The sequence below is a fragment of the Trichechus manatus genome, unplaced genomic scaffold (assembly GCF_000243295.1).
Source record: "Trichechus manatus latirostris isolate Lorelei unplaced genomic scaffold, TriManLat1.0 scaffold00212, whole genome shotgun sequence".
Taxonomy (NCBI): Eukaryota; Metazoa; Chordata; class Mammalia; order Sirenia; family Trichechidae; genus Trichechus; species Trichechus manatus.
In genome coordinates, this window is record NW_004444148.1 from 1,190,837 (window position 1) to 1,216,650 (window position 25,814).

Below are 25,814 nucleotides of genomic sequence, written 5' to 3' on the forward strand. Positions count from 1 at the left end.
CACTACTGCAAGAAACCAAAAGAGACCTGCATAAGTGGAAAAACATACCTTGCTCATGGATAGGAAGACTCAACATTGTGAAAATGTCAGTTCTACCCAAAGCGATCTACAGATACAATGCAATCCCAATCCAAATTCCAACGGCACTTTTTAATGAGATGGAGAAACAAATCACCAACTTCCTATGGAAGGGAAGAGGCCCCGGATAAATAAAGCATTACTCAAGAAGAACAAAGTGGGAGGCCTCACACTACCTGATTTTAGAACCTATTATACCGCCACGGTAGTCAAAACAGCCTAGTACTGGTAAAATAACAGATACATAGACCAATGGAACAGAATCGAGAATCCAGACATAAATTCATCCACCTATGAGCAGCTGATATTCAACAAAGGCCCAAAGTCCGTTAATTGGGGAAAAGACAGTCTCTTTAACAAATGGTGCTGGCATAACTGGATATCTACCTGCAAAAAACTGAAACAAGACGGATACCTCACATCATGCACAAAAACTAACTCAAAATGGATCAAAGCCCTAAACATAAAATTGAAAACGATAAAGATCATGGAAGAAAAAATAGGGACAATCCTAGGAGCCTTAATACATGACATAAACAGAATACAAACCATAAGTAACAATGCACAAACACCAGAAGAGAAACAAGATAACTGGAAGCTCCTAAAAATCAAACACTTACACTCATTAAAAGACTTCGCCAAAGGAGTAAAAAGACAACCTACAGACTGGAAAAAATCTTGGGCTACGACAAATCTGATCAGTGTCTAATCTCTAAAATCTACAAGATACTGCAAAACCTCAACAGTAAAATGACAAATAACCCAATTACAAAGTGGATGAAGGATATGAACAGGCACTTTGCCAAAGAAGCCATTCAGGTGGCTAAAAGGCACATGAAGAAAAGCTCACAATCATTAGTCATTAGAGAAATGCAAATCAAAACTACAATGAGAGAGCATCTTACCTCAACAGGCTAGCATTAACCCAAAAAACCAAAATAAGAAATGTTGGAGAGGTTGTGGAGAGACTGGAACACTTATACACTGTTGGTGGGAATGTAAAATGGTACAATCACTTTGGAAATCAATTTTTCACTTCCTTAAAAAGCTAGAAATAGAAGTACGATCCAGCAATCTTGCTCCTTGGAATATATCCTAAAAAAAAATAAGAGCTATCACACAAATAAATACATGCACACCCATGTTCATTGCAGCACTGTTCATGATAGGAAAAATATGGAAACCACCTAGGTGCCTATCAACAGATGAATGGATAAACAAATTATGGTATATTCACACAATGGAATACTATGCAACGATAAAGAACAACGATGAATTCGTGAAATATAACATTATGCTGAATGAATTTAGTCAGTCACCAAAGGACAAATATTGTATAAGACCACTATTATAAGAACTCAAGAAAATGCTTAAACACAGAAGAAAACATTCTTTGATGATTACGAAGGTGGGGCGGGAGGGAGAGGGTGATTCACTAACCAGACAGTAGACAAGAATTACCTTAGGTGAAGGGAAGGACAGCACACACTACAGGGCAAGTCAGCACAACTGGACTAAACCAAAGCTAAGAAGTTTCCTGAATACAACCAAACACTTCGAGACACAGTAGCAGGGGTGGGTGTCAGGGAACCATGCTTTCAGGGGACATCTAGGTCAACTGGCGTAACAAAGTTTATCAAGAAAATGTTCTGCATCCTACTTTGGTGAGTGGCATCTGGGGTCTTAAAAGCTAGCGAGCGGTCATCTAAGATGCATCAATTGGTCCCAACCACCTGGAGTAAAGGTGAATGAAGAACACCGAAGACACCACAGAAAGTATTAGCCCAAGAGACAGAAAGGGACGTATAAACCAGAGACTTCATCACCTGAGACAAGAAGAACTAGATGGTGCCTGGCTACCACCAGCGACAGCCCTGACAGGGAACACAACAGAGAGTCCCTGATGGAGCAAGAGAAAAGTGGGGTGCAGAACTCAAATTCTAGTAAGACCAGACTTAATGGTCTGATTCTGGAAGAATCCCAGAAAGTATGGCCCCCGGAATCTCTGTCAACCCAGAACTAAAACAATTCCCAAGGCCAACTCTTCAGACAAAGATTAGGCTGGACTATCGAACATAAAATAATACTGGTGAAGAGTGTGCTTCTTAGCTCAGGTAGATACATGAGACTAAATGTGCAGCTCCTGCCAGAGACAAGATGAGAAGGCAGAGAGGTTCAGGAGCTGGTTGAATGGACAGGGGAAATCAGGGGTGGAAAGGAGGAGTGTGCTGTCACAGTACAGGGAGAGCAGTCAAGGTCACGTAACAATGTATGTATAAATTTTTGTATGAGAGATTAACTTGAATTGTAAACTTTCACTTAAAGTTAATAAAAGATATTGTTATGTAACTGAGAAACTAAAAAAAAAAAAGTTTCTATCATTCCTTTTTTCCTCCAAGAATTCCTTTCATATAAAGTGTCAATTAGTATAAAAGACTACACATGAGGTCACCATGAGTTGGAATTGACGAGACAACTGGTCGGGGGAGAAGGGCACCACGAGTGGTGTTTTATATCCTAATACTGCTCAAACACTAGAAAACTAGTGGAGACAGTGAAAAAAAGGAAAGGGCTTTAGCCCCACCAGGCTTTCTCCTCTTTCATATCCTCAGGGAGCAATGGAGTATTTGCTTCTGTTTAAACAAACAATGACAAAATATATATATATATAGTTTTAATCATGAGATATATATGTTGAAAATTAAGCTGAACAGCCTGAATAAAAAAGTCAATGAAATTGGAAAATAAAGTTGGAGATAGCTCTCAGAAAATAGAAAAACAAAACAAAACAAAGTTATCAAATTCAACCAACTCATTTTACAGGTCAAGTTTCTGAAGATTAGAAATTTATTCATATTATTGCCATTGCAAGACCAGACCAAGTTTTTGGCTTCCCATCACAGTGGTCTTTCCATTACAATATGCCCTTCTCTTTTTAAAAGTCCTTCAAGCTTATTATACTTCTATTTCATTATTTATATATAACAAATCTTGGTGAGTTTCTAATTTTTTCCTGCATAACTCTGCTGTCTATCTCCACCTAAGGGTCAAGAGTCAGGGCCTTAGCAGGATGAGGAAGAAAATTAAATAATTCATCTATACTCAAAAAGTCTGGGGGATGAGGTCACCCAGAACTATTTATGTATAGACTGAGCCCTGACTCTCACAGACAGGAATCATGAGAAAACTCATTTTCTCTATAGGCCCTTTTAGATTCACGAAGAGAAACAAAAGCATATAACCTTAGACTCTTCAGGAATTCCATACCTTTGTTTCAGTTCAGCTGATAGTGTCTTCATTAGTCAGAAATGCTGAGGAGAGTCCCCCCACCCCCGCCTGCCAAAAAAAAACCCTCAGACATACTTTAAGAAAGACATGTTTCACATTTACTCAGGTAACCAAAAGTTAAAAGCAGTGAAGAGATTCATATTTCCATGGACTATGAGGACTCAAGATAAAGAATTTACAAGCACTGTGATTTTTTTTCAATATTCATACCCTGACTTAACAACTTGTTGACATTTGTTATCTATTTGTTATATTGATATTTGATATCTATTTAGTAAGAGATCAACAGTTTCTATCCCCAAGAAACTTACTATCTAATTTAGGAGACAGTGTGGCATTATGGGCCATATCCCAGTGAGCTTGTGGTCAAAAATATCCTAGTTTTGTTAACCAATGCCATAAAACGGTATGTGTACTACTGTTTAATGAGAAACTATTTTTTCTGTAAACCTTCATCTGAAATACAATTTAAAAAAAAAATCCGAGTTTCAAATCTTGGTTCAGCCACAACTGTGTGAACCTGAGGAAATTACTTAACCTTTCTAAGCCACTTTTTTGGAGTACAGGAGAATTTTTTTTTTTTTTTTTAAATTTCTAAAAGGACGGTAGTTTTCCCAGGACCATAGAGATGCCTAGGGGATGTTAGTTTTAACCTTTTTTCCATTCTCCACCAAGGCAGTAAAATTACCTGGTCATTTATTACAGTTTAAAATTTTAATCTGCTCCCTCTAATACATACACATACACACTTCACTAATTTTACAAAGTTTTTTCTCTTTTTTTTAATGCAACTTAACCCATACTGTAGCAAATGAATCCACACGATTTTTATTGAGGGTTTTCATAAAATGGTTCCCAGCTTTATGATTACTTCAACATATGTTTATTTTATTTGCAATTACACTGTCTCAAGGTTGCCAGAAACTGCTGGGGAAAGGCAGCAGTGTAAACACAGATAGTGGAGCAAAGATGAAGCAGGATGTCTGAAGCCAACCTCACCTGAAAGTTTACTGAGATCTTCAAAGGCCTGAAGCAAGGGAGATGCCTAGTGCTTGGAAGGCAGCACCCTAAAGGAAGCTGCACCCAGAGTTGCTGCCTTTAAACCTTTGGGGTTATTATCTTAAATTGGCTACCTCTCTGTTCACCCTCCCTGTCTCTAGGAGTCAAGGAATATCCAAATCACTGCCAACATCTCTGATTGGAACTGAAGAAAATTTTGTCTCTGGTAATATTTTTTTTTCCTTAGATAACTGAATTCAAAAGGGAGCTCTATCCCTTATAAATTGGCCTCTACTTTCTATATATTTTGGAGCCCTGGTGGCACAGTCGTTAAGAGCTACAGCTGCAAACCGGAAGTTCTGAAGTTCAGATCCACCAGCCGTTCCTTGGAAACCCTAGGGGGCAGTTCTACTCTGTCCTATAGGGTGGCTATGACTCGGAATCGACTCGACAGCCATGGGTTTTTTTGGTTTTCTATATATTTTAAATGCTAAAACAATGATCCATGCACCATCTGCCAACAAACAAAACAAATAACCTTCAGGCGTTACAGTGATTACCTAAGAGAAAAATAGAGGAATGAATCGTAAACTTTGTCATTTTTTTTTTTTTTTTTTACTGTCTAGCGTCTGCAGAATTCTATTTTATTATTGCTAATAGTTTCTGACATCACTATTTGGGGAAGGAAAATAATAATGATTCAGTTATGAAGTATAATAATCAAAATTCTTACAGTGCAATTTTTTTCCACTTAATCTACTTCTCTATCTCTCACTTAATCTAACCCCTCCATCTTCCCCTAGTGTTCGAGCATTCAAATTCTTATATTTAACCTCTGAGGTCTTATTCCACTCTTGAACCTAAATTTTATCTTACGCCCTCCTAGTTTAGAATCTTCTTCCTTTCTAATCACTTCTGCCATTATTTCTTTCACCTAATTTCTCATTTTCCTGTCATTCAATACCAAAAAAACCCACTGCCATTGAGTTGATTTCGACTCATAGTGACCCTATAGGACAGAGTAGAACTGCCCCATAGGGTTTCCAAAGAGCAGCTGGTGGATTCAAACTGTCGACATTCTGGTTAGCCGCCATAGCTCTTAACCACTGCGCCACTAGTGCTCCATCATTCAATACAGAGTGTACTCATTTAAATTTTCTGGCGAGGTCAGCTTCAGACATCCTGCTTGAATGTACTTACGTTTTAAGATCTTTTAGTGAAAATCCACAAAGCATGCCTCTTTTTTTCTTTAAATAAATCCTATCTTAATAATACAGAATTATACACCCAAGTGACATTTACCTTGTCACCTTACAGTTAAATAAACCATGACACAGAAAAGTTGATACCACCCACAAAAGTAGCAAAGGTTGATAAACAGAAGTGGGGAGGGTAGGTCATAAGGAGACGGGTGAGGAGAATGTTAGAAAGAAAAGACAGTAATATGCGGGTGGACAGAAAACATAAAGACTTGCAAGAAGGAGTATGGCATCACCAGCCAGGAAGAGCGGTGGTGACGTATGGAAATGCTTTAGCTGTCCAGCAGTGGCTGATGGAAGAGGGTTGGGGACATGTGTGGAAATCTTCAGCGGTCCAGCAGTGGCTGATGTCTACCAAAGGTCGAATATTCCTCTTGGACTAAACACTGGCAACTGCACATTTGTGCCATGAACAAATCGCAAGGAGCTTACAGGGAGTCACTGACACTAAGTAATTCTCTATTGCAACGGTGTACTCTGTTTTCAAGGGGACATACGTGTTCTGTTCAAAGGCCGGAGGTATGCACAGCGTTCTAAAGGGGCACAGACTAAAGGGTAACTAATTCTGCCTGGTGGGTCAGAAAGGTTAAGGAGTCCCTGGTAAGAAAAAGGTTAATAGGGATGGGGATTCCAGACAGAGGGAGCTGCGTGAGTAAAGGTACAGAGATGTGAAGAGACTCAGTGTGTTACACCAGGGACCTGCAGGGTCATGTTCCACAGACATAAGTTCATCTAGGTCAGACTGGGGCAGGTTGTAAAAGGCAGTAAATACCACACTAAAGAGTTTCAACTTCATCCTTCAATGAAGGGGCATCACAGCTGTTTATACATAAAGATGTCACAACTCTCATATGGGAGCCTGAACCAGGAAAGTGATGAGGGTATGGGGGTAGCTCACTCATTCATTCAACAATATGTTGTATCAACTATACTAACTAAACACAGAACCCTGGTGGCGAAGTGGTTAACAGCTTGGCTGCTAACCAAAAGGTTGGCAGTTCGAATCCACCAGCCACTCCTTGGAAACTCTATGGGGCAGTCCTACTGGGTCCTATAGGGTCTCTATGAGTCGGAACCGACTTGATGGCACATAACAACATACTAAATACTGGAGAAACAGTTGAAAACTAAAACAAAATAGCTGTAGTCCCTGCTATGATAAAGCTTATGAACTAGTATATTCACTAAATAACTACAAAAACTTAAACATAATTGTAATATTCACTTGGGATGCTATCAGGGAGAAATGGAGGATTGTTGGTAAAGAGTACAAAGGACAGCACTGAGGGATATTTCAGAAAGAGGTGCTTGGTGATGTGGAGTAAGGAGGAGAGTTAAGAAAGGATGGCTCCAAGACTTCCAGCTTACACAGTTGGATGAAGAGTAGTGCTGTTGACCATAATGAAAAAAGCAAAGGAAGAAAGAGCCACTTTAGGGCTGGTTCAGTTTGGTTCAGAAAGAGCTTGCAGTGTTGAGTAGCACCCAGGGGGAGTCAACCAGTAAACAGTTGCTATAGAATGACTGAAGCTCAGGAGAGTCTGAAATTGGAGAGAGATTTCGAGTTTTAAGGAAGAGAGGTAGGTAAAGTGTTAATGGTAGTTTTATGTTTATTTTCCCACTAATAATTTTCTGTAGGGAATGGAAAAATAGAATTAAATGTCTCCTTTTCCATACTAAGGAAGAAAGGAAGTCCAGATAGTCTATTCAAACCTCAGTCCATGCATTGTGCCAGGCCAGTGTTTCTCAAAGCATGGTCCCTAGACTAGCAGCATCAACATCACCTGAACTTGTTAACACAAATTACTAGCCCCATCCCAGACCCTCTAAATCAGAAACTCTAGGGGTGAGCACAGCAATTTGTTTTTAAAAACTTTCAGGTAATTCTGATGCATGCTCAAGTTTAACAAACACTGTGCTAAAGTATCATTTTTTAAAAAGTTATATATATAATTTTACCTGTTGGCTGTGTTTAGCAGAAAAAGATATCAAGGTTACTACTTAAGCTTGCCTACATGTTTTTCTCATCCATGTATTAAACATGTGTTGAGTGTCTACTCCATGCAGGGTAGTGTGTAATGCTGAGGGAGCCCAAGAATAGGCATACAATATAATCCTCGTCAACAAGTAACTTATATGGTTGAGAAAACAATATATGTTTGAAAAGTTAAACAAGTACAGTTACATAAAAAGTGTGTTACAGTTCAAAAGAAGTAGGAAGTCAGGATTTAAGTGTTACATAAGCAGCAAGGGCACCAAGTACCATCAGCTGGGGGAGGGAGCAATTACCATGGGCTGGGAACACTCTGGAAAGCCTGAGTTGGACCTACAGCAATCAAGCATGAAAGAGGAAAGTTCAATCCTTGATCTTAACTTTCAGTGAGATACTGCAAAACCCATTACCTGTAGTTTGGTCTCCAAATATGAGGAGGAAAGACTGGAAGTGAGGTTAAATTACACTTAGGCAAATAAGACGGCATGCGAATTGACTTTGGCCCAAGGATATAGCTGTGACCTGGTTTGCATTAACTTCAGCACCCGTAGCAATCTAACAGCAGGTCAAGTTCCTTTTGATAATGCCTTATATGGCCAAAGCTATCTGCAATCCAGGTCTAAATCATTCCCTAGCACTTAGAAAGGTTTCTGGAAAGACAGAATAGCAATGGGGCGGGGCAGGATTTCTCCGTGACCCGCATGGGTCCAAGGCACTTTTAAACTCAAAACTACGGTTCTAAACCACCCCCACCCCACCCACCAAAAAACATCATTTTCGTCCAGTCGGAGCTACCCTACAGGACAGAGCAGAACTGCCCCACGGGGTTTCCCAGGCTGTAATCTTTACAGAAGCTGACTGTCACATCTTTCTCCCCAAGAGCTGCTGGTGGGTTGAACTGCTGACCTTTCACTTAGCAGCCAACTGAGCGCTTAACCGCTGTGCCACCTGGGCTCCTATTCAATATACTACTAAGTAAAAATATCGTTTTTCGTTTTCCCTTCCTAAGAAGAGGCTACCGCGTTTACTGAGGTAGCCTAGAAAAGCCACCCTCCTGGACCAAGCGCTCTGGTCCAATTGCTCCGCTCTGAAGACCGGGAATCTCACCAGACAGCGGGCTTGCAAGTGCAAGGTGCAAAAACACATCAACCAACAATCCGCGGTGAGTGTCTCCGAATGCCACTTGGTGGAGAGTCCGGTAGTAAGGGCGGGACGACGGTTTCAATGGACTTTGAAAACAGAAAGGCCCTAAACCGGATAGTAGGGGCTCGGGGAGAAGGGCGCCCACGCTCGGAGACTGCGCGCGAGTTTCTCCACCTGGCCGCCTAGGCGCCTCCCTCACAAATACTCTCTCGGCAAGCGCCCAGTCCGGGTTCCTTTTTCCACCACCACGGTCTGGCACAGCCTTATAGGGAAGGAGTGGGTGAGGAGCGGTATTTCACTCCTGCTTCACCCAGCATCCACCCTCTTGGCGCTGAGCTCCAGCCCAGCTGCTGTTAACCCAGCTCCGGGTTCCAGGCCTCTGGAGACACTCCTAGCCTTAAATCCCCAATTCGGGGTGCAAACCTACCGCCTGCTGCCTCCACCCTTTCCCCTCCTTAAACTGGCGCCCTCTGCGACCCGAGCCGACTGTCAGGGTCCCTTCTCAAGGGCGAACACAGTGAGGGCAGCAGGCTTCGGGCGCTGCGGAGACGCGAACCCGGGAAGATACGAGCAAGCCCCGAAGGGCGCGGCGACGCAGCCAGCCGTCCTCCTGCCCTTCTCAGCTTCTCCGCCCGCTTATTTGTCTCGTCTCGCCCCACCGGGAAAGCGATGCAGAGCCAAGCAAAGGAGGTCATCGGAAGGAGCAGCGGGTCTCCTTGACCCTCGGCCACCGCGCCATGGATGCCAACTTCTGGAGCGGGTGGATGCAAGCAGAGAAGCAAAAGCGGGCACCACTCGGGGTTTCCTCATTGTTCTTCTCGCGGGTGGCCTTCTTCTTCGAGGGCACTTTACCTTGGACCAGGCGCCTCCGGAGCCACGGGCAGAGGCGCAGAGCCGTAGCCCGGAGGAGAGGAGTTTGAGAGCCGCCATCTTTGGGCCCCCACTGCGAGAGGAGGTTGGTGGGCTGGAGAGCGGGTGTTACCGTGTCGTTGTGAGCCGGCCGCCGCCTCCGCGATAGCGTCACTGGAAAGGGAGGGTACGCGGGGGGCGGGCTGGAGGCTCGAATGTGCGTCGGTGACGTCCTTCGGGCCTCCTGCGCTGCGCGCACGCGGTCAGGCTGCCGGCTTTTAGAGGAAACCGGGAGCGGAGGCTCCGCGCAGCCAGACGTATTACAAGCAACTCTCCTGGTGCGCACTTGCCGTAGCGGCCCCTTTGTCACCTCTTTAAGTTTGAGGAGGCGCATGTATCCGTCTTCCCCAGAGTCAGGGATGAGCCTTGGCCTGCTATTCGGGGCCCCAGTGGACGCGGGAAGGTCTTTAGTGTACCTTGTTGCTTGTCCAAGCCAGGTCAAGATACGTGTGTGGGCAGCAAAGGTGCGCTGCTCGAGGTCTCCTGCTTCTCTTACCCCGCGTGGACAGCGTTTTTATTTTTCCATTTCTCTGCCTCTTCTCCCCCCACCTGGCCCTGGTTTATGTAGTTTTTCTCGGAGAACCAGTTGCCAGCCGTCTGCCAGGGGGTGTGACCAGCTGGGTCAACAGAAGAACAAGATTAGTACTGGGCCTCTGGGACCTGATCTTAGAAAGCACACCTTCTCTCCCTTCTTTCCCATCATCCAAGTCCACCTTTTAGAAGATCTTTTTGGCGATGGAGGCCTAGAAACAGATTACTCAGCAGATGCAAACACGCAGATGTGTGTAACTTTAACTGACCTTAAGCAAGTTACATAACTTTCCTAAACCTCAGTGTCCTCATCTGCAAATTAGGATTCATGATAATACTCAGAACTGTCATTAGGTTTAAATGAGCTAATTGATACAAAGTTTCTGGTTCTGTTGTGAGCATTTAATGAATGTGAGGTATTGTTGTTAGTTTATTCCAGTTGCCGTGGTGGGTTTTCATGGTGAAGACATTCTCTGGCAGTCCATCTTCAGACTGGCTCTTTGAGGTCAGAAGCCAAGTCTGATTTCTTCAGAATCGTCTGGCACCTAGCAGAGTGGAAGAACCAACTGGAAGCTCAGTAAACATTTTATTTAATTAAAGGCTGAACAAGTCTTGGGAATGTGGCTGTTAGTTTTCAACCAAAGCAATGCACACAATAAAACACTAATTTCACTAATGCACTAAGGCAGTGAACACAGTCCAATTTAAAGTCTGTCCATAAAAGTATTGACCCATTCATGATACTCTTTTAACTCTGAACTCTTTTTGCCTATGAATATTATAATTTTAATCAAAATCAATGAGGGAGCAGAATACTAAGTTAGACTTTTCCAGTTACGCAAGGAGAAATTAACTTAGTTGTGCTCTGTATTTTCAACATATTTTAAGAAGTTGGATTGTGGGGAAATTCAGGTATTAGAAACCCAGTCCCAGTACTAATCCTAGCACAGCATATAGCAGCCATTCTACTGCAGTTTACAGAATGTGAAAAGCTAACATTCACAATAGGTTGTGCTTTTCTACTTTTGTCCTTCCAGAGGGCACATGAAATGGAAAAACAGTATGGGCAACGTTGCCTTAGTTTTGTCACGAGTCACATTTCTTGGCTGGTCTCACTGTGTTGCTCCTGGCTGAGGAAGGGACACTGTATGACTATATTGTACTCTGTGTGACTCCAAGTCTCGTGATAAAAAAAAAAATTAGCCTCATTACTCTATGATCAAACCACACTGTACTGTATTTTTGATGGGTCTATAACTTCATTTTATTATTTTTAAATCAAGTATGAGTATCTTTAACTTGAACAAACTATAGAAAAGTTCCCTTTCTATAGAGTTCCCTTCTAGTTCCACAAAACCACTTCAATTTTAATATGTGTGTAAAATTCTACTTCTTAAAAATACCTGAACTTAAGAAAAGTTCCCCCTTGCTTGGAAGGGCAATTTGTGGCGAATATATTGTGGAAACTGTTCTTCGAGGAATTTTGTAGAGTTTAACTTCCACACTTTTAATTGTGCTTTGAGTGAAAGTTTACAATTCAAGTTAGTTTCTCATACAAAAATTTATACACACATTGTTATGTGACCCTAGTTGCTTTCCCTGTACTGTGACAGCACACTCATCCTTTTCCACACTCGTAAAAACTGGGAGAATTTAATTCAAAGCCTTTAAACAAATGGTCTGGTTCCAGATAGGCAAAGAGGAAAGTTCATTCGGTATCATGTTATATAATGTATATGTGTATAACACCTTTCTATCAAATGAATGCAGACAGTATCTCAGACTTAGCTAGACTTATAAATCATCATTCTCTTCTTGAGGGATTTAATTTTAATTCTCCTGAAAGATGGTGCATCAACATGTCTCTACTGAAAGAGATGACATCCTGCCCTCACAGTTGGTGTATCCTTCAGGTTGAGGATCAGGAGCATTTGGAGACCTGTTTTTCAATTGTCATTAGACTGGTTTAACTAGCAATAGGCATTTTTAACTAGGTCATTTGAACCGGTTACAAAATATGTGCTTGCTTCATTTTACAGTCGTCCCTGGAGACAAGGAAAACAAATTTCCTCAAATAGTTTTCTTCTCGTGGGTTTTAAAAATATAAATCTGAACTTTTACATAAATCTGGAAATTTAAGAATCATTGTATAATGCAAATCATATTTTGTATGCTTGTATTTTTATATATCCTTTGAAGCGGTACCTTGCACTAACTAATATGTACTTAACCAGTATTTGTTCAATAAATGAATTAAAAAATGAATTTTCCTTATAGCGTTTTAGTCATCTAGTGCTGCTGCAACAGAAATACCACAAGTGGATGGCTTTAACAAAGAGAAATTTATTCTCTCACAGTCTAGTAGGTAAGAAGTCCGATTTCAGGGCATCATCTCCAGGGGAAGGCTTTCTCTGTCAGGTCTGGAGGAAGGTCCTTGTCATCAATCTTCCCTTGGACTAGGAGCTTCTCAGTGCAGGGACCCCAGGTCCAAAGGATGCATGTCATGGATTGAATTATGTCCCCCCAAAAATGTATCAACTTGCCTGGGTCATGATTCCCAGTACTGTATGATTGTGTAATCTGATGTGATTTCCTTATGTATTGTAAACACTATGATGAGGTTATACTGATGAGATCTACAAGATTGGATAGTGTCTTAAGCCAATCTCTTTTGAGATATAAGAGAGAAGCAAGCAGAGACACATGGGAACCTCATACCACCAAGAAAGCAGTGCTGGAAGCAGAGCGCATCCTTTGGACGTGAGGTTCCTACGCTGAGACGCTCCCAGACCAAGGGAAGACTGATGACACGGGCCTTCCTCCAGAGCCAACGAATAAAGCGTGCCCCTGGAGCCAAAGCCCTGAATTTGGACTTGTAACCTACTAGACTGTGAGAGAATAAACCTCTCTTTGTTGAAGCCATCCACTTTTGGTATTTCTGTTAGAGCAGCACTAGATGACTAAGACAACACACTATGCACCTGGTGCTTCTTTCTTGGTGGTATGAGGTCCTCATGTCTCTCTGCTCACTTCTCTCTTTTATGTCTCAAAAGAGGTTGGCTCAAGACAGGATCCAATCTTGAGTCCTGCCTCATTAACATAACTGCCACTAATCCCATCTCATCAACATCATAGAGATAGGATTTACAACACATAGGAAAATCACATCAGATGACAAAATGGACAGTCACAATACTGGGAATCATGGCCTAGCCAAATTGATTCACATATTTTTTGGGAGTCACAATTTAATCTATGACACAGAGTTTTCAAGAAAATAAATCAATGCATGGGGTGGTACAAGAAGGCTCATCTCCTGGAATGAATATGAAATTCATGTTAAGGTGCTAAGAAAACTTAAAGAAGGAGCAAAACACACCAGACTGATCTTTCAGAAATGCAATTTTTTTTATTTTTTATTTTTATTGTACTTTAAGTGAAAGTTTACAATTCAAGTTAGTCTCTCATATAAAAATTTATACATGCATTGCTATATGACCCAAATTGCTCTCCCTATATTGTGACAGTATACTTCTCCTTTCCACCCGATTTCCCATGTCCATTCAACCAGTTCCTGACCCTCTCTGCCTTCTCGTCTCACCTCTGGACAGGAGCTGCCCATTTAGTCTCATGTATCTACTTGAGCTAAGAAGTACACTCTTCATGAGTATCATATTATGTCCCATAGGCCAGTCTAATCTTTGTCTGAAGAGTTGGCCTCGGGAATTGTTTTAGTTCTGGGTTGACAGAGATTCCAGGGGCCGTGCTTTCTGGAGTTCCTCCAGTCTCAGACCATTAAGTCTGGTCTTTTTACTAGAATTTGAGTTCTGCACCCTACTTTTCTCCTGCTCCATCAGGGACTCTCGGTTGTGTTCCTGTCAGGGTGGTCACTGGTGGTACCCAGGCACCATCTAGTTCTTCTGGTCTCAGGCTGATGCAGTCTCTGGTCCTTTCTGTCTCTTGGGCTAATACTTTCTTTGGTGTCCTTCATTCTCCTTTACTCCAGGGGGGCTGGGACCAATTGAGGCATCTTAGACGGCTGCTTGCTAGCTTTTAAGACCCCAGATGCCACTCACTGAAGTAGGATGCAGAACATTTTCTTAAACTTTGTTATGCCAGTTGACCTAGATGTCCCCTGCGAGCACGGTCCCCCGACCCCTGCCCCTGCTACTCTGTCCCTCGAAGTGTTTGGTTGTACTCAGGAAACTTCTTAGCTTTGGTTTAGTCCAGTTGTGCTGACTTGCTCTGTAGTGTGTGCCGTCCTTCCCTTCACCTAAGATAATCCTTGTCTACTATCTAGTTAGTGAATAACCTTCTCCCTCCCTCCCCACCTTCGTAACCATCGAAGAAAGTTTTCTTCTGTGTTTAAACCTTCAGAAATGCAAATATTTCTGCTTAAAACTTTTCAACGATTTTCCCCACTGCCTTTAGGATCCAAAGTCCATGCTTCTTAACATGGCATAGAAAGGGATCATCTAACCTGTCTCCTCTCCCACTTCCATCACCTTCATATTCCAAACTATACGTGCCTTTTGGCTTTCACATGATGAACTTGCAGCCTCTGAATCAAGTGTTGATAGCAAAATGGTAGAGCATGGACTGTGTAGATAGGCTGCCTGGGTTCACATCTTTCCTCTGATGTTCACTAGCTCTATGGCCTCCTGTGATGCAATAGTAGAATGGCAAGATGTAATTTCTGGACCAGTATCTCGTTGTACTATTTGGGTGTTGTAAACTTGTGTATTTCTCAGATGCTTTCTATATTTTCATAAACCAGAAAACATCAGACAGGATTCAAACCCAAGGCTGTAGGGGACTGAAGACTGCTTTCTTTAAACTCCCTCTTTATGAGATACCTTTGAATCTGACTCCAGCTCTCCAATTTCAATCAGCCTGCTCTAGTTCAGAACCTCAGTTTCTCTAAAATGGATTATAGCAGTTGCTTCCTAAATGAGCTTCCCTTCTCCCTCAAATACAAACCACTGTTACAATTATTTCAAAATACAGATCTGGTCTCACATTCTTTCCTAAATTTTTTGAAGAACTCCCCATAGTCTACAAGTTAAAGTTCAACAGCCAATTATAACCAAGGTATTTATTAATCTAGCCTCAGCAAACCATCTAACCTTAAGGGCTCTGCAGAGGTACTTTGGGAGTTTCACAAACATTGTATTGTTTTTAATATATGTTATTTTTAGAGCAGTTTTAGGCTTATAGAAAAATTGTGCATAAGGTACAAAGAGTTCCCATGCACCCCCCACCTTCTGCACACTATCTATTATTAACATCTTGCACTCCTGTGGTATATTTGTTATAATTGATAAACCAATATTGATTCATTATTATTAACTAAACTCCATAGTTTACATTAGAATTCATTCTTTCTGTTGGACAATTCTATGGGTTTTGACAATTGCATAACATCATGTGTCCGCCATTGCAGTATCATAACAAATAGTTTCACTGCCCTCAAAAATGCTCTGTGCTCCACCTATTCACCCCTCCCCAATGCCTTCACCAATCCCTGGCAACATGGATCTTTTCACTCTCTCTACAGTTTTGCCGTTTCCAAAATGTCATATAGTTGCAATCATACAATATGTAACTTTTTTCAGAATGACTTCTTTGACTTGGCAATACTCATTTAAGGTTTCTCCATGTCTTTTCATGGCTTGATAGCTCAGTTATTTTTATTGCTGAATAATACTCCAGCCTATGGATGTACCACAGTTTATCAATTCACCTATTGAAGGACATCTGGATTGCTTCTAATTTTTGACAATTATGAATAAAGCTGCTATAAACATTCATGTGTAGGCTTTTGTGTGGGCATATGTTTTCATCTCATTTGGGTAAATATCTAGGAGCACGACCGCTGAATCGAATGGTAAGTCTATGTTTAGCTTTGTAAGAAACTCCCAGACTCTTCCACAATAGCTCTATCATTGTGCATTCCCACCAGCAATGAATGAGAAATCCTATTGCTGTACATCCTCATCAGCATTTGGTATTATCAATGTTTTGGATTTTAGCTATTCTAACACATGTGTAGTGGTATCTATTGTTGTTTTAATTTGCAATTCCATAATGATAGATGATGTTGAGCATTTTTATATGTTTATTTGCCATCACACTGTATTTTGAGTATAAATTTTAAATTCTAACTATTCTATCAACTCTAACAAAGAAGTAGCATGCACACTCAGTAGGGATATATCTCTGAGTTTAACATTAAATTTTACCAGACTGTGCAGTTGGAAGGCCGACTTCACAATAAAGTTTCTCCACTATCTCAATGCCTATGTTTGAACTTAAAAGTATGTCATTGATAAAAAAGATTGTAGCTCTGTACTTACCTTTGTTTTATCAGTCAGACTTCTGACTCACTTAAATTTGTATAAATATATAATACCTGGATGTCCTGCTCAGGCATTTCTACCGCCTAGCATTATTTCTCAGCACAGCATAGTAATTGTTCAATTAGGACCATATAAAACACTTCATGATAATGTACAACTATAGATAACTTTAGAGGTTATTTTCAATTTGGTCTACATGTCTGACACGTATAGTGAACAAGAGGTATTTGATATTATTATCGATTGACCATGGAAGCAAAAATTTCTTGCTACTTTTCTTTCAAGATTCTGATCTACTTTAACTGAAGTGTATGTTGAGATTTTAGGACAAGCTACAGCAAAAACAGAAAAAAAAAGTTAAAAACCGTCAGACATAACCCCCAGTTGCAAATTTTTTTTAATCTAAACAGCTTCATTATTCTCATCAATTCAGTTTATAATAGGTAAATGTTTCACAATTAAAATGATAAAATACATTTAAATCCACTAAAATATAGTACCTTTAAAATGCGGATTTTATCTATTTCATATATCCGAAAAACCAAACCGTCAAGTCGATTCTGACTCATAGCAACCCTATAGGACAGGGCAGAACTGCCCCATGGGGTTTCCAAGGAGCAGCTGGTGGACTAACAGCCAACTTTTTGGTTAGCAGCCGAACACTTAACCACTACACCACCAGGGCTCCATTTCATATATCAGGGTTCTAAACACGTTTTTATTTGAAAAGATTTCTACTACTAAATATGTTTGAAAATGATGGCTTTCTCTAAATCAGACTACTTTCTGCTCCCTGCACATACTCAGCACCTTCTGACATGGAGTTTTTGCTCTTTCCCTTTTCCCTATGTCCGCTGAGCAAACTCCTACTTCTCTTTCAAGTCCCAAGTCAAATGTAACCCCTCTGTAAACCTTAACTGATCGTACTCCAAACTCCACCTCCTACAGAATCATATCCTTTTGTTCTGTGTTCTCAGGGCTTTTTGTATCATGATCATTGCAGTTAATGCTAAGCATGGAGAAAACGTTCAACAAATGTTGGTTGTAATGACTTGAGTGGCCCTTCTCTCTGGCCCTAACATAGGCCATTAACTTTAAACTGTGTCTCTCAGTGCAACTCTTTATATTGAGTACTTCCCCTAATCATGATGTAATGATAATAACATTTACATTTGCACTGTCTTTTACAGCTTATTTAGTGCTCACTACCCTCCCCCTTGACCGACTGCTAACCGAGAGATCGGGGGTTCGAAACCACCAGCAGTTCTGTGGGAGAAAGATGTGGTAATTTGCTTCCGTAGAGATTTACAGCCTTGGTAATCCTGTGGGATCGCTATGAGTTGCAATCGACTCCACAGCAGTGAGTTTGGTTTTTTGGGGGGTTTACTCTCCCCCTTGGCCTTACTTCTATGACAAGTGCCAGGAGGATAGTCCTTGTATCTAGCCTAATGCTCACCAGCGCCCCTAGCTGTCCTCTCCCCACAGATAACCTGCCATTGAAAGGGATTGAAAAACGATGGTTATATACCAGTTGCTGTTGAGTCGACTCTGATTCATAGCAACCCCATGTGTATCAGAGCAGAACTGTGCTCCACAGGGTTTTCAATGGCTGGTTTTTTCAGAAGTGGATCACCAGGCTTTTCTTCCAAAGTGCCTCTGGGTGGGCTCAAACCTCCAACCTTTCAGTTAGCAGCTGAGCACAGTAACCATTTGCCCCAAGTGGGTTGTAAATTATGTTATACTTTCTTTACCTTAATTTTTTTTTCCAGATGGCCCCTCTGTTTTCTTCATTATGATTTTCTCCCTTTCTTGTGACTATTCAATTTGGCTAAATCTTTTTCACAATGAAGTAAACAAGAACCAAATATGGGGTTTGTTTTGTTTTGTTGGATTTTTTTTTGTTGTTGTTACAGTCTCACTTGTTATGCTCCAAGAGAACCATTAATCCCTGCAATAATACATTTCAAAAAATGCTGTCAAAGGATTACAGCACCCTCAATTTATTTCCATATCATATTCTATAGTTGTAATTTTAGCTGCTCAATAGAATGCAAGTCAGGATCACATATAAATATCTAATCATAGATATAATGTAATGCATTACATTATAGTGCATCATCTTGAAAGAATATTATGCCTCTATTAAAAATGAGAAATTTTAGGTTTATGTGGAAATGTTTAGGGTAAGTGTAAAAGGCAAAATTCAAAATTGTATTAAATGATCACAGTAGTATGTTATGTATTTACACATAAGACAGAGATTTAAACAGGAACATGTAAAAAATGAGAAAAATCCAATATGATAAGGATAGGACTTTGGGTACATTTTCTTATTGCTTACAATATTATAAAAAATTAATTAATTTTTAAAAGGACTAGACACATAGTTTTTGTGTGAGGGTTCAAAACTACATTTCAAATTTGCTTATCAACTTTTGCTTTAACCTGCCTCAGCCTGGGAACCCAGGGAAGTGTTTTAGAAAATTGATGCCAGGTTTCACATCACACACTTGTGTTTCCTTTGGCTTCCAGGAGTGTATTAACAGTAATAATCTCATACACACTTGTCTGTAGGTGAATGGAGTCTAGTGGCACGCTAAAGTGCTTGGCTGCTAACCAAATGTTGGCAGTTCAAACCCCCCAGCTGCTCTGTGGGAGAAAGATGTGGTAGTCTGCTTCCCTAAAGATTACAGCCTTGGAAACCCTATGAGGCAGTTCTACTCTGTCCTACAGGGTTGCTATGAGTTGGAATTGAATCAACAGCAACAGGTTTTTTGGGAGTCCCTGAGTGGTGCAAATGGTTAACGCACTCAGCTGCTAACTGAAAGGCTGGAAGTCTGAGTCCACCCAGAGGTGCCTTGGAAGGAAGACTTGGCTATCTACTTCTGAAAAATCAACCATTAAAACCCTGTGGAACACAGTTCTACTCTGACACACATGGGGTTGCCATGAGTTGGAATCAACAAAACAGCAGCTGTTTTTATTCTGTTTTGTTTTTGTATTTTTTAAATAGGTGAATGAGGTGACAAGCCTTCAGAGAAATAAGACCATTAAGTTGGGAAACGAGATTCAACATGATACAAATCTCCTCACTTATAAACCATTGATGGACATCAGCCAGTTACTAGTAGTCTTGAGCTGTGACTAAAGACTAAACAAAAAAAACCAAACCTCTTGCTGTCGAGTTGATTGCAACTCACAGTGACCCTAGGACAAAGTAGAACTGCCCCATAGGGTTTCCAAGGAGCAGCTGGTGGACTTGAACTGCCGACATTTTGGTTAGCATCCAACTAGGGATATATAAAACTATGTTTTCTATCTACCTCAGATTTGCCCTACAGCTCCATTTGTTGATGTTAAACAAAACATTCCCGAAAGTTAAAATACCAGAATTGGCTGATATACATACCACTAGTCCTAGAACATAAATCTGTTGCCCTCAAGTCAATTCTGACTCATGGAGACCCCATGTGTCACAGAGTAGACTTTCTCCATAGGGTTTTCCTGGCTGTAATATTTATGAAGCAGATTCCACAGTGCTGCTGGGTAGGTTTGTACATTTATTACAGTGCTAATGAATTATATACATTTAAAACACAATTTTAAATGATTAGGTAAAAACAAACGTAAATAAAAGTTTTTATATTTTTTTCCTGTGTACCCATCAGTTTTCCTGAGTACTTTCTGGAGTACATGCAGTCTGCTCTGGAGACCGCAGCCTATTGCTATAGGTAAGAGGAGAATGGGTTACCAGTAGCAGTTACTGTCAAGTTAACGCTGACTCATGGAGACCCGATGTTTGTGAGACTGGAACTGTGTACCACAGGGCTTGCTTTCTTTTTTTTAATTTTATTGTGGCTTTAGGTGAAATTTTACATTGCAAATTAGTTTTTCATTCAAAAATTCATACACAAATTGTTTTGTGACATTGGTTGCAATCCCTGCAATGTGTCAGCACTCTCCCCTGCTTTCCACCCTGGATTCCCCATGTCTATTCATCCAGGTTTCCTGTCCTTTCCTGCCTTCTCATCTTTGCTTCTGGGCAGGTGGTACGCATTTGGTCTTATGTACTTCTTTGAACTAAGAAGCACGTGCCTCACCTGTGTTATTGTTTGTTTTATAGGCCTGTCTAATTTTTGACTGAAAGGTGGACTTTAGGAGTGGCTTCAGTTCTGAGTTAACAGGATGTCTGGGGGCCATAGTCTCAGGGGTTCCACCAATCTCTGTAAGACCAGGAAGTCTGGTCTTTTTTTGTGAATTTGAATATTGTTTTACATTTTTCTCTCACTTTGTCTGGGACCCTCTATTGTGATCCTTGTCAGTGCAGTCAGTGGTGGTAACCAGGCACCATCTAGTTCTTCTGGGCCCAGGCTGCTGGAGGCTGTGGTTCATGTCCTTTGGACAAACATTTTCCTCGTGTCCATGGTTTTCTTCATTCTCCTTAGCTCCAGACAGTACAGGACCAATAGATGTATCTTACATGGCCAATTGTAAGCATTTAAGACCCCAGACGCTACACACCAAAGTAGGATGAAGAACATTTTCTTCATGTCCTATGTTATGCCAAGTGATATACATGTGCCCCGAGACCATGGTCCCCAGCCCTCAGCCCCAGTAACGTGGTCCCTCCAGGTGTTTGGATGTGTCTAGGAAGCATCTATGACTTTGTTTTGGTCATGTTATGCTGATTTCCACTATATTGTGTGTTGTCTATCCCTGCACCAAAGTAAACATTTGTCTGCTATCTAGTTAGATTTCCCCTTCCCATCCCTCCCATCCCTCATAACCATCAAAGATTTTTTTTAACCTGTGTGTAAATTTTTTTTCAGTTTTTATAATAGTGGTCTCATACAGTATTTGTTCTTTTGTGATTGATTTATTCACTCAGCATCATACCCTCCAGATTCATCCATGCTGTGAAATGTTTCACGGATTCATCATTGTTCTTCATTGTTGTGTAGTATTTCCCTGTATGTACCATAATTTGTTTCTCCACTCATCTGTTGATGGGCATTTAGGCTGTTTCCATCTTTTTGCTATTGTGAATAGTGCTGCAATGAACATGAGTGTGCATATGTCTATTCATGTGATGGCTCTTAATTCTTTAGGATATATTCCTAGGAGTGGGATTGCTGGATCATATGGTATTTCTATTTGTAGCTTTTTAAGGAAGCCCCATATCATTTTCCATAGTAGTTTTACTGTTTTACATTCTACCAGCAGCGCATAAGAGTTCCAATCTCCCCATAACCTCTCCAACATGTGTTATTTTCTATTTTTTTGATTAGTGCCAATAATATTAGGGTGAGATGGCATCTCACTATGGTTTTGATTTGCATTTCTCTCATGGCTAATGATTGCAAGCATTTCCTTATGTGTCTGTCAGCTGCCTGAATGTCTTCTTTAGTGAAATGTCTGTTCATATTCTTTGCCCATTTTGTAAAGGGATTATTTGTCTTTTTGTTGATGAGGTATTGGAAGTATTCCATAGATTTTGGAGATTATAGACTTTTGTTGGACATGTCATAGCCCCCAATTTTTTTCCCAATCTCTAGGTTCTCTTTTTACTCTTTTGGTGAACTCTTTTGATGAGCATGAATGTTTAATTTTTAGGAGCTCCCAATTATCTAGTTTATCTTCTGGTGTTTGTGCATTGCAAGTTATGATTTTTATTCTATTTATGCCAAATATTAGGGACCCTAGTCCTGTCGCTATTTTTCTTCCCCAATCTTTATTGTTTTAGGTTTCATATTTAGGTCTTTGATCCATTTTGAGTTAGTTTTTGTGTATGGTGTAAGGTATGGGTCATGTTTCACTCTTTTACAGATGGACATCCAATTTTGCCAGCACCGTTTGTTAAAGAAACTGTCTTTTCTACATTTAATGGACTTCGGGCGTTTATCAAAAAATAGCTGACCACACTTCACCAAAGAAGACATTCAAGTGGCCAACAGACACATGAGGAAATGCTCGCAATCACTAGCCATTAGACAAATGCAAATTAAAACCACAATTGAGATACCATCTCACCCCAGCGTTACTGGCACGAATCAAAAACACTAGAAATAACAAATGTTGGAGAGGCTGCGGGGAGATAGGAACTCTTATGCACTGCTGGTGGGAATACAAAATGATACAACCATTTTGAAAAATGATATGGTGCTTCCTTAGAAAGTTAGAAATAGAAATACCATAGGATCCAGCAATCCCACTCCTAGGAATATATCCTAGAGAAATAAGAGTCGTCACTCTAGACATATGCACACCCATGTTCATGGCAGCGTTGTTCACAATAGCAAAAAGATGGAAACAACCTAGATGCCCATCAACAGATGAATGGATAAACAAACTATGGTACATACACACAATGGAGTACTTCGCAACGATAAAGAACAATGATGAATCTGTGAGGCGCCTCATAACATGGATGAAACTGGAGGACATTATGCTGAGTGAAATAAGTCAATCACAAAAGGACAAATACTGCATGAGACCTCTATTGTAAAAACTTATGAAAAAGTTTACACACTAAAAGTAACAATCTTTGTTGGTTACAAGGGATGGGAGGGGTGGGGGGAAATACTAAACAGGCAATAGAAAAGTATCTTTGGTGAAGGTTGAGACAACAGTACCCAATACTGGGGAAACCAGCACAACTTGTACAAGGAAAGGTCATGGAAGCTCCATAGACACATCCAAACTCCCTGAGGGACTGAACTACTGGGCGGAGGGAACATCCAGCTCAACTGGCATAACAGTTTATAAAGACAATGTTCTACATTCTACCTTGGTGAGTAGCATCTGGGGTCTTAAAAGCCTGTGAGCAGCCATCTAAGATACTCCACTGGTCTCACCCCTTCCGGAGGAAGGGAGAATGAAAAGCACAGGATACAAGGAAAAGATTAGTCCAAAGGACTAATGGAACACAGCTACCAAGGCCTCCACCAGGCTGAGTCCATTACAGCTAGATGGTGCCAGCTACCACCACTGACTGCTCTGACCCGGATCACAACAGAGGGTTCTGGACAGAGCTAGAGTAGGATGTAGAACAAAATTCTAACACACACAAAAAAGACCAGATTTATTGGCTTCAACGAGACTGGAGAAACCCTGAGAGTATCGCCCCAGACACCCTTTTAGCTTAGTGGTGAAATCACTTCTGAGGTTCACCATTCAGCCAGGGATTGGACAGCCCCATAAAACAAAATGGGACTACTGAGGCACAGCAGTCCAGGGACAAGGACTAGAAGGCAGAAGGGGACAGGAAAGCTGGTGATAGGGAACCCAAGGTTGAGTAAGGACAGTGTTGACATGTAGTGGGGTTGTTAACCACTATCATAGGGCAACATGTGTACTAACTGTTTAATGAGAAACTATTTTGTTCTGTAAACTTTTATCTAAAGTGAGAATAGCACAACTGGAAGAACATAATCGATGTCACTTAACTGTGCATGTAGAAATTTTTTAAATGGTGTATCTTTGGCTATGTATATTTTCACCAAAAAAGAAAAAAAAAGGTTGAGAAGGGAGAGGATTGACATGTCGTGGGGTTGTTAACCAATGTCATAAAACAATATGTGTACTGACTGTTCAATGAAAAACTATTTGTTCTGTAAACCTTCATCTAAAGTACAGTTTAAAAAAAAAAAATGCAGGCCACTCAGCAGGTGCCAGATTAGCCTTTTCTAGATATGAGATCACTTCTGCTCCTGGCACATCTTCTATTGCCTGTTAAGAGGGCAGGCTGGGAGAATAAAAGAAAAAAGAAGAAGAAAAAAAAAAAAACAGCTGACCATAGGGGGATGAATTTATGCCTAGATTCTCAATTCTGTTCCATTGGTCTACATGTTTGTTGTTGTACCAGTACCAAGCTGTTTTGACTACCGTGACTGTATAGCAGGTTCTGAGATCAGGTACTGTGAAGCCTCCTACTTTGTTCGTTTTCTTCAATAGTGCTTTACTTATCTGCGGCCTCTTTCCTTTCCATATAAAGTTGGTGATTAGTTTTTCCATCTTGTTAAAGAATGCTGTTGGTATTTGGATTGGAACTGCACTGTATCTGTAGATCACTCCGGGTAGAACTGACATTTTTCACAATGTTGAGTCTTCCTATCCATGAGCATGCTATGTTTTTCCATTTATGAAGGTCTCTTTTGGTTTCTTGCAGTAGTGATTCGTAATTTTCTTTGTAGAGATCTTTTCCATCCCTGGTTAGATTTATTCCTAAGTATTTTAATTTTTTAAGGCCTATTATAAATGGTATTATTTTCCTGATTTACTATTCGAAGTTCTCTTTGTGGGTATATAGGAATCCAACTGATTTTTGTATGTTGATCTTATATCCTGTTCCTCTGCTGAATCTGTTAGTTCCAGTAGTTTTCTTGTGGAATCTGGGGTTCTTTATGGATAATATCATATCATCTGTGGATAGTGATATTTTTACTTTTTCCTTTCCAATTTGGATTTTTCTTTTTTTTTTTTTTGCCACATTAGCTAGAACTTCCAGCACAATGTTAAATAGGAGTGGTAATAAAGGGCTTCCTTGTCTTGTTCCCATTCTCAGGAGGGGAATGCTTTCAGCTTCTCTCCATTGAGAATAATGTTGACTATTGGTTTTGCATAGATGCCCTTTATTATGTTGAGGAATTCCCCTTCTAGTCCTATTTTATTGAGAGTTTTTAGCAGGAATGGGTATTGCACTTTATTAAATGCCTTTTCTCTGTCAATTGAAATGATTATGTGATTCTTTTCTTTTGTTCTATTTATGTGATGGATTACATTGATTGATTTTCTAATGTTGAACCATCCTTGTATACCTGGTATGAATCCCACTTGGTTATGATGCATTACTTTTTTAATAGGATGCAAATTCTATTGGATAGAATTTTGTTGAGAATTTTTGCATCTCTATTCATGAAAGATATTGGTCTATAATTTTCTTTTTTTTTTGGTGTTTTTGCCTGGCTTTGGTGTCAGGGTCATGTAGGCTTCACAGAATGAATCTGAGAGTACTCCTTCCTTTTCTATGCTCTGAAATAGTTTGAATAGTAGCAGTGTGAGCTCTTGTCTGAATGTTTGGTAGAATTCTCCAGTGAAGCCGTGTGGGCCAGGGCTTTTGTTTGTTGGAAGTATTTCTATTACCTCTTCAATCTCTTATCCTGTAATGGGTCTCTTCAGATTTTCTGTCTCAGTTTGTGTTAGTTTAGGTAGATCGTGTGCTTCTATAAATTTGTCCATTTCCTCTAGGTTCTCAAATTT

The 25,814-nt window shown here is 40.5% G+C and overlaps 1 protein-coding gene across 2 annotated transcripts in view; it reads right to left on the minus strand.

Annotated features, from left to right (window-relative positions):
• OXCT1 (3-oxoacid CoA-transferase 1) overlaps positions 1–9,753 on the minus strand; it is a 186,345-nt gene extending 176,592 nt beyond the window's left edge. For both annotated transcript variants that reach the window (XM_004388439.2, XM_023742498.1), the window contains exon 1: positions 9,610–9,753. In XM_004388439.2, coding sequence (XP_004388496.1) covers positions 9,610–9,687 — 78 coding nt within the window. In that variant the 5' untranslated portion in view covers positions 9,688–9,753. The remainder of the gene's footprint in view (positions 1–9,609) is intronic.
• Between the last annotated feature and the right edge of the window lie 16,061 nt (positions 9,754–25,814).